The sequence below is a fragment of the Patiria miniata genome, unplaced genomic scaffold, assembly GCF_015706575.1.
Source record: "Patiria miniata isolate m_02_andy unplaced genomic scaffold, ASM1570657v1 HiC_scaffold_5, whole genome shotgun sequence".
NCBI lineage: Eukaryota > Metazoa > Echinodermata > Asteroidea > Valvatida > Asterinidae > Patiria > Patiria miniata.
Genome location: NW_024037072.1, coordinates 18,639,299 through 18,648,882, shown reverse-complemented (window position 1 = coordinate 18,648,882; position 9,584 = coordinate 18,639,299). Strand labels below are relative to the sequence as shown.

General features: G+C 37.5%; 1 protein-coding gene across 1 annotated transcript; it reads left to right on the top strand.

Annotated features, from left to right (window-relative positions):
- On the top strand, window positions 1–7,745 carry LOC119740347 (putative glucose-6-phosphate 1-epimerase). The gene is made up of 10 exons (XM_038215615.1): window positions 1–164; window positions 814–865; window positions 1,210–1,268; window positions 2,076–2,155; window positions 2,765–2,841; window positions 3,578–3,648; window positions 4,090–4,196; window positions 5,206–5,270; window positions 6,089–6,180; window positions 6,725–7,745. Exons 1-10 carry the CDS (start codon window positions 101–103, stop codon window positions 6,883–6,885), a joined length of 828 nt encoding a protein of 275 aa, XP_038071543.1. The 5' UTR covers window positions 1–100; the 3' UTR covers window positions 6,886–7,745.
- Window positions 7,746–9,584: the final 1,839 nt, after the last annotated feature.

Genomic DNA, 9,584 nt, shown 5'->3' with positions numbered 1-9,584 from the left:
CCATTTACTTGTACATAAACGGGAATGCGGAACTTACCGCGGTACTTGATTCCGGTGTTTTCTGCAGGCTTAGGGTTTGACGTCCATAAACTTGATTAAAATGTCGGCTGATCGTGTTGTGCTCGAGCGAGGCAAAGACACAAGCCTCACAGTTCACTTGTTTGGTAAATAGTTTCTTCATGTTGCCTCACAGTTCTGGCCGAAGCAATTAAAGTAAACTGGAGTTAAAAGGGGGGGGGGGGGGGGTAAGAAAGGGAACTAAATACACGGGGCCCAGTTTTAGCATGGAGGATTCCTCCATGGTTAAATCATGGAGGAACATGGTTAAATTAACAGAATTTCAGGATTTGTTTTACAGAGTTGTAGCTTTCAGAATATCAATGTCACAATGAATTGCTCTGTAATTGTGCTCTTTTTGGGGGGGGGGGCTCTTTTTATTTCACGTTCAAAATTTGGGACTCTCAATACTTCAAATGTGTTATTGTGTACTGTGTCTTTCCTATTTTTTTGTATTTTTGTAAAACAACCAAATGACAAATCTTACTTTTTTAACAAAACTAAAACGAAACCAAATCTTACTTTTCAAATGTCGTGTTTAAACTTAAATGATGATTGATGAACCTGACGCAAAACAACTTTTAGGCCTTCAAACAATATTTGGTTTTGGCCAATTTCAGAAAAGTTGAGGAAATCCATTTATCGATTTCTTAATGCCTCTGCAGCCTGGCTGCAGCCACCACCGATGATATTTGAGAAAGTAATGTAAAACCTCCCCTTTTAATATAATAAGTTCACATTTTACTGTGATTGCAGGTGCAACTGTGATATCCTGGAAATGCAACGGATCCGAAATTTTATTCCTAAGGTATTTTCCATTTCCATATTATAATTATCATTGTTTTATCAATGCTGAACCCTTTTTTCTGTTGTAAGATTCTATTTGAATTTTTTTTGGGGGGGGGGGTGTCAATTCACAATTTTGTAAAAACGTTTCAGCACAAAAATATGTATTTTTACGCTAAATAACATTTCATTTGATGAATGCATGTATTTTTATTTTTTGGTTTTTTTCTGTTACTCATGTCTTGGGTGGGGCAGCCGGGGGAGGGACAATTTAGGCGCATTGGTTTATAAAAGTTATGACCACACCAAACAATTTGTTGTTCTGAATATGTTCTGGTGCTTTATTTTGTGGATTTTATTTTACAGCAAAAAATCACTGTTTGACAACAAGAAGGCTATTCGAGGTGGCATCCCAGTTTGTTTCCGTGAGTGCAAATACAACTAATAAAAAAAAGGATTTGAAACAATCAGGATTTGCATAATATAATGGTTGTTTGCAGAAACATGATGGGAATCAATCTCTTCCGTGAAGAAGTAGTTTGGTTTAAATGTCAACCACTTGAACAAAACTTATCGTTAAAGATGATGTCTGGGTGTTGTTTCACCTAGATAAAAAAAAACATTGCTGTTTTTGTTTGTTGTTATTTTTTCCATCTTTACAACATTATTTGCTTTTAACTGAGACATCAAAATGAAAAAATCTTTTCATGAATCGTGTTTAGTTATTTGTATGGAATAATTACTTTGCAACTTTTTGAATTATTTGCAGCCTGACATAAAGTGACAATAATTCAGGTCATAGTTATAACTTATGGGTTGAGAGTGCCCTTCACATATTTTGTTTTTAAATATGTTTTTTTTTGAAGAAATCCATATATGCAAAGCTGGGAATGTCTTTAACCCTCCTATTGTTTGATCAGCCACAGACAGTCACAAATTTCTTCCACTTCCCCTGCCATGTATTTGTAGACGGGGCAGGAAAAAGCAGTCAGATCACATTCGTGTATAAAATACTGTAACTAGTCAAATTCCATCAACATACAAAAGAGGTAACTACTGGCATATTATCACCTACAGTCAAAGCATGGCTTTATCCCCAAAGTAACAAGGGAATTAGTAAACTGTTAAAAACAGTCACTTAATTGATTGATTATTTTGACTGCTGTGATGGCGTAGCTAAATTTAATCTGACAATTACTTAATTTGTTTTTTTAATATTATATCTAACACAGCTCAGTTTGGTCCATGGGACCTTGGCCCCCAACATGGATTTGCTAGAATATCAACTTGGACTCTGGAACAAGCTCCAAAGGTAATCAATTAAAACAATACAACAGGTGTTTTTTTCTGTCTTAAAAGATGGAGTAAGGTTGGCCATAAAGGCTAGACAGCCTGTGATTTGATTGACTTTTCATTCAAAAGCGTGTTTGGGGAGCACGTTCTGAAACAGATTTAAGACGTTTTTGTCCATTTTCTAGTGAACCTTTGAATTGTCTTAAGTTTTACATGTATATCGATCCCTCTTAGCCTTTTTAGACAGTGGACACAATAGGATGGCGCTTTCTCTAGAGTGGGTAAATTTGGGATTGAGTTTACCACTCCTTATAGCACCTTTATATTGTGTGGCCCATACCTGAAAAAGGCTAATTCTTCTGTCATTTTTTTTATACCGAAAAATTTAAAGCAATTCTATACACTTACTAACACAATTGTTTTATTAAACAAAATATAGAGACTTAATTTATTTCACTTTATACCACGTTGATTATATGGGGAAATTATTCATTCGTGGTGAGACATGAATATGAAAAAAAAAATTCTTCACAATCAGTTATTAAAATTGGCTCAAGAATATTTAATAATTACTTAGTATCTTTTCAGTTTTTGTTTGTAGGAAGCATTGTTTTCATTTTGTTTTCAGACCTTGAGCTCTGGTGATGTGACTGCAGTATTTACTCTCACAGATAATGATGAAACAAGGAAAATGTGGAATCATGGGTGAGCAGTTGGAGATGAGTGAGGGATTAAACACTGATTCACAACATGCACTAATCAAATTCCAAAAGAAATCATACTATTTATTCAAAAATGTTTTAGATAGTTTGGCCAAAAGCGGTGGGCCCATGTTCGTAACAGCATGGGTTGGGAAAACCCCTCTAGATCTAGTGTATCTCGTCCAAACTCATCCTGGGGCGTTTTCGAATCCCTGTTCTTGACAACACTCGGGTTAACCCGACACGAGAACAGCGGTCTCGAACGTGACGAACAGACCCGAGAGGGCGTTCGCGGATCGATTTTTTCACTCCCCGGTTGATGGAGGGTTCGGCGAGGTGCAGCTTGAACAAAATGGCGGACTGTGCAGATTCGAAAGTTGTTTTGTTGTTGTTGTTTTTTTGCTAATACCCTAATGATTGGAATAAGAATACCATTATAGTGCAGGTCTGCAATTTTGGTCTGTTTCACATTCATCTTCAGAGTCGTCCTCGTTCATTTGGAATAGGCCTAAGTACAAATTCAGACGATTGTCGGCCATTTTGCATTGCTTTATATCGGTGCGACACGCACCCGCGCGTTCGTAACAACCAGCTCGAGAACACGTTCTCGTGTTACACGCGTGTTGTCAAGAACAGGGATTCGAAAACGCCCCTGGTGTACCTCTGCCAGAGCTATAGTCACATGTATTGTATGCATTTGTATAAGCCAGTCTTGCGTGTGTGTGTTGTCTATAATTCAGGTTCAAGGTTACGTACACTCTGACACTGAAAGAAACAGAGTTTGTTAGCGACTTTGTTGTGAAGAATACAGGTGAGTTGTGAATGCATTAAATCATTTTTATCTGTAATTTACGCTATTTCTTAAGAACTGGTAACACCCTAAAAAAGTTGTGACAATTATACTGGTAATAATATCTGCCTTTGCACAGTAGCTGGGTTACAGTGGTATTTGTACACTACTATCGAATATAGTGTTAACGATCATCAGATTTTTTTTAAGTGTCCAGAGAAAAAAAAATTGTCTACATTTTAGCATTGATTTGCTGATAAACAACCCTCCCCCCCCCCCGCACACATTCCTGGATCCGCCCCTTTACCTACCTATCTGGATTATGTTTTATGGCTTTAATGTAAACATACAATTTCTGTTTTCTCAGCCTGACCATATTAGAAGTGAAATCTTTCAATTTGTGACTTAAACTGTCAAGCAAGTGTAAGTTAGTAATATGTTTATGTTACATTTATTTTCCAGGAGAGGATTCCTTTAGTTTCACAGCATTGTTGCACACCTATCTTGGTGTTAGTGATGTGACAAAAGCAACAGTCAGTGGCCTGAAAGGATTGCAGTATATTGACAAGGTAGGCCTACAGGTATCAAATCAAAAATGTTGTAATATATACACATTTTGGTTTGACGGGAAGTAGTTTGCAGTTGCTGGATCTGAGGCGTTGGTTGATTTGACCACCTCCAGTTGGGAAGGGGAGGGAAGTACATGTAGTCAAAATCAGCCAATAGCAAGGACCAGTAATTTTGCACTTCTTCCCTGAAATAATTAGCATGTTGCAGGCATGCAACTTTCCTCGGATCAGCTGATTTCCTCTTTTTTCACTTCCAATATATGCCATTGAAAATAGAAAAACACTGTACAAAGACTTGGAAACTTAAATTTTCTCTTTTTTTGTGACTTTCCAGTTGCATGCCTGATGTTGAATATTGATGGGTAATTTTAAGCGCCTCTAACCAGGACCAAAGTGGTTACCATTATTATTACCCCTGACCATTCGGCCCATCAGATGTGCCTGAATGCAATGATCCAGTGGTTTCGGTGTTAGACTCATGTACAGTGGTGCTTAGGTTCGAACCCTGGCAGGAACATGGTGTTTGTGCCCTTAGGCAAGAAACTTAACTACAATTGCCTCTCTCCACCCAGGAGTATGAATGGGTACCTGTGAGGGTAGAGGGCAGAATGTGCGCTGATATCGGCTGCCGCATGGTCCCGTGGCCTGATAAATGAGGGAGTAATTGTTAAGCACTTTGAGATTGTTGATATGATGGAAAGCGCTATTAAGCATTACAATTTATTTCTTTTCCTTACAGCAGCTCAGCTCCCTGGGGAGTATACAGCTCGCTGCAGCCATTTTTTCCAGGTGCAAAAAGCTAGTTCAAACCACAACAATCATCTCAACCCTCACAGGTACCCATTTACTCCTGGATGGGATGGGGAGGAACGATTAATGACAAATCGTCTTGCCGCCCAAGGAAACATGTATTTCAAACGTACAGGCTGGACTTGCACCCACAACCTGCAGGACTCCCCACAGATCTTGAATTTGAAATTCATCAAGTAGTTCTCTTTCATCTTTCCAGGTCAAAGAGGGAAAAGTCTTTACGGAGCAACGTGAACTGGTGACCATCCCAGAAAACTATGATAGGTCAGTGTTACTGACTTTGTACTCACACTAAATTAAGTCAATATTATGCACATACAGACTGGCAATTCGGTCACTAGTGCACGTTTATGCACCCCGAGGGACTGTGAGTGACCAGAAGAGGGTCAATCACAGGCCGGAGGGGGCATACTAGATGTGCACTAGTGACCGAAGTATGCCAGTCCATGGTTGTTTTATAACTATAACTCAGCTCTGTCCAAAACAAACTTTTCAGAGTTTTCAGTATAATTCAACTGTTTTAATTCAACAATTAACTCATAGGCAATTCAACTTTGAGCAATGCAACAATTAAAGGAACGGTTTTAGGTTCCTTAGATTCAGTTGTTGAGTTTGAGTTTTTTAGAGGGCACTTTAACCAGTCAAACATTTCGAGTAAAGTGCCCGATCGGGCACTATACTCCGGAAATTGTCTTGACACATGTCAATGTCTTGACACATGTCTACTTCTTGCACTAGCCTATATTAGTGTTTCAGCCAACCAGGATGAAGAACCAGCAAGAGGCGTGTTATAAAATGTTTTATACAGCTCCTCATTGGTGGGTTGTTGAATTTGAGACCTGTACAAACAAGTTGACCTTGTATTGTGCTATTGTGCTTTTCAATATCAGTGTTGTACTAAAGGCACTTGCGAGCTGGATCGCAAGTCGTCACAAAGCCATCACAACTCAATCATAAGTAATAAGTCCCAAATCAACTCACAAAGCTGGGTAAATGCACTGTGAGATAGGCATTCCTTTGCTATCGTTCATCTCGGTTACCTGTGACTGGACTACCTTTACAAAGATTTTCATTTTTCACAGGGTGTACATGAATACTCAAGGTGGCCACATTGTACATGACACAGCTACCGGAAAAACCATCATTATAAAGAAAACCAACTTGCCTGATACTGGTAAATAGCATTTGTTACCCTCTTTCTTTAAAATAACAAATGAAAATATTGTAGCTTTTGCACTCCATTTTCAAACATTTTGTTTAACTTGAGAACTGCTGTAAAGCAACAAAAGGAGAAAAGAATCCCCCTTTATTTCATTTTACATAATCTCATCTTTTGAGTCTAAAAATGATACTGTGGGGAAAGGTTACTTTTCTCTCTCATGTGCGTGTATGTAGCTGTAGTTGGCTGTAGTATTTGACATATTATGATGCCCGCCAGACAAAGAACTTGATAACATAATAGTTGAATAAACTGTCATAATACACAAATTAACAGTACTTTTCCATGTATTGGTATTTGGTATGTACAATTTTTCTTGGGAAACTAAACCAAATTCATTCAAGCTTTATTTTTCTCCATGATTGACCTAGTTAGTTGCATACAATTTTTACCTGTACCTCTTTCAATGGAGAGCACTCACTTCGTTTCTTTTCCCTTTATATCCATTTCCTTTTCATCATGTTGTCACTTACTCTTTTACCTTGATGACATTTCGCAGTGGTTTGGAACCCATGGGAAGAAAAAGCAAAAGCGATGTCTGACTTTGGAGATGACGAGTATCCCAAGATGCTTTGTGTGGAAGCGGGCCACGTCTCGTCCCCGGTGACCCTTGACCCCGGGGCTTCATTTGTCGCTGGTCAGGTCATTGTGGCAAAATGACAACCACGCGCCATATGTCAAATTAAACCTCAATTGTGACCCAACCCATCAGCACGAGTCAAAACTCGGCAACGCTACTTTTAAGTAATAGGTGTTTTTGAAAGAATTTTACACAATAAAAATAGGAACAGTCATTCTTTTAATTTCTTTTAATATTAGATGGCTTTGAGGGGGATACAATAATATATTGCATGAGCTATAACAATATTGCACGAGTCGAAGTTGAGAGCAATATTGTTGTAGCAAGTGCAATATATTCTTGTATCCCCTGGAAAAAAAGCCATCCAATATTATAGTTCAGTTAACTTGATCCGCAAGAAATAAATTTCAAGTCATTTTTGTCTTTATTTCTCAAAATATTTAAAATATTCTTCGCTGACCGAAGCAAATTTTGCGCCACTCGAAGCTGCCATTGTGGATGACAACAGTGCGTGTATACCCTGCTCATATTGAGTGACATATCAAACTGAAGAGCTAACTGCAAGTGAAAGGTATAGTAAGTGAAACATTTTCTTCAAGGTCCATTTTATGGGATCATGTCACAAAATGTTGTCTGATTGTAGATTTAAGTACTTTACGGCTGTACTTTAACTGACAATTTTATTTTTCTGATAAAAGATATATTTTACTATTTTAGTATGTGCAAAGAGTGTGAAATTATTTAACGAATACATCCACAAATAAAGGACTGGTATACTTCTACTGTTTTGTTGGAAAACTTAACTTTTGTGACTCCTGTTATTATTTTTTAGTGTTAAATCATATTCTGAATCTGAATCATGCTTTTGGAAACATTTTTATTGATTTGCAAAGTACTGGGAGTATAGGACTATCTTTCTATATCAGTTTTCTTCACCAATTTTTAATTTTTTTGTCTTCCACTTTTATTAAACATTCCTAGTAAGATAATCCCTATGTGTGATTTACAAGTGATTAAAATTTAAAAGAGTTCAGGTTTAACAAAATTACATACATCAGTGCATTTCTATTTTCACTGAAAATTTTTCATTTTTGCTGAAATTAGGTATATGTTCCTGTCAAACTGGACTGTTTTTATAATTTAGGAGTCAAGAAATGGAAAAACCAATTTTTCTGGAAAAATGTAAAAGAAATGTTGTTGCATAATAAGAAATAAAGTACATTGGTTCGTATTTGTAACAAAAAAAAGAATGACATTTTTTGTCTATGCTTGTGTAAAATGTGTCTATTGTATTCTCCTCATAGAATGAAAATGTGACTTTCCAAACTAAACTAAGTAAAGCAACGTTTGGTTGATATCGATCCTTTGATCATTTCTAATCCGCAATTTGGAAATTAAGACCGTCCTTAATCCTCAGTTTTAACTGTTAAATACATTAAAATTATGGTTTGCCCAAATAAGCAAAATTAATTTCCAGACAGTTAAAAAAAATTACAGGCATTTTTCTTTCTTATAATACAGCTGGTTTATTTTACAGCAATAATCTATATTTATAAGTCTTTTTGCGAAGAACTCTACTTAATACACACGAACTTCCAGTAATACCAAAGCATGGTAAGAAAAGACGGACTCATGCAGCCCTGCCCCATGGTATATTGGCCAATCAAAGCTGTAACTGATGTCCCAAATGTGTCCACAAGTCTGACATGCGCAAACACCTGCTGGAACATGCACTTGTTGCCTACATGCCGGTGGGTGGGGCCTAATATGGAGCCATCAATTGGAGACTCGTGAGATACATGTAGATTGCAGCAGACATATCTTAGGTCTTGAATATTCCCCAATGATATTAGCTGCATCAGAGTAGCTAGATTGGCCAATGGCTTACACAGTTCTTGGTGCCAGTTTTGAAAAAGTACAATTGTATATATGCATACATACATACAAAATGAAAATCATTAAGTACCCTTTTTAACTTATCCATATCAGTGATTGCCGAAGCATATAAACAGTTGCATGTGCACACTTCTCCCAAATATGTTTTCAGCTGTAATAGTGTAAAATATTTATACATGTACATGTAGTAACGTGCTTGTCTAGCTTTGACATTGCATGTATTACAAGGAACTGAAACTTGAAGATCAATGCATTTGAACAATTACCATTCTTCCATGAGCAAAAACCCTACATGAAATGAATACCAATAATGTACAAAATGTATGTGCAAAGAACACTATTTCTTCTGACTAATGACTGCTATAACATGTACATGTTCACAGCATGCTGTGCATACTTATGTTATATGGACATGTGCACATAATTGTAAGTCAGTAACGGATCCAGAGGGGGTGCAGCCAGCGTACACTCCCCCCCCCCCCCTTTTTTTCACCGGTTATTTTTTTTGAGAGGTATGTCTTGTCTTTTTCCCTATTTCTTCTGCTGTCAACTGGATATTTACATGAAGCCACTTCAAAGACAAGAATTTTGACCCACATGAGCAAACATATACCCCGCTTGAATGTTCGGGTTTCGCCTCCATTTGGAGTGCCCCCTTTCTGTAAATGCTGGATTTGTCACAGTCAAGGGCGGATCCAGAACACAATTTTTTTGGGGGGGACCCAAAAAAATGTGGTCCGCAAATAGTATGTCCAAAAAAAATTACGGCATGGGGTTCGGGGCCCGCTTAAGGGCCCAGAAATTTTTTTGATTCTAGATGCTCTGTGGTGCAATCTGAGGCAATTTCTGACCACTTTAACCAATGTTTTTTGAGGAAAAGATG

Excerpts from the sequence above, each read along its gene's own strand:
- LOC119740347 (XM_038215615.1), top strand. The coding sequence starts at position 101 with ATGTCGGCTGATCGTGTTGTGCTCGAGCGAGGCAAAGACACAAGCCTC. Across the intron at positions 866-1,209 it reads TCCGAAATTTTATTCCTAAG|CAAAAAATCACTGTTTGACA; the intron begins GTATTTTCCATT and ends TTTATTTTACAG. Across the intron at positions 3,649-4,089 it reads CTTTGTTGTGAAGAATACAG|GAGAGGATTCCTTTAGTTTC; the intron begins GTGAGTTGTGAA and ends TTTATTTTCCAG.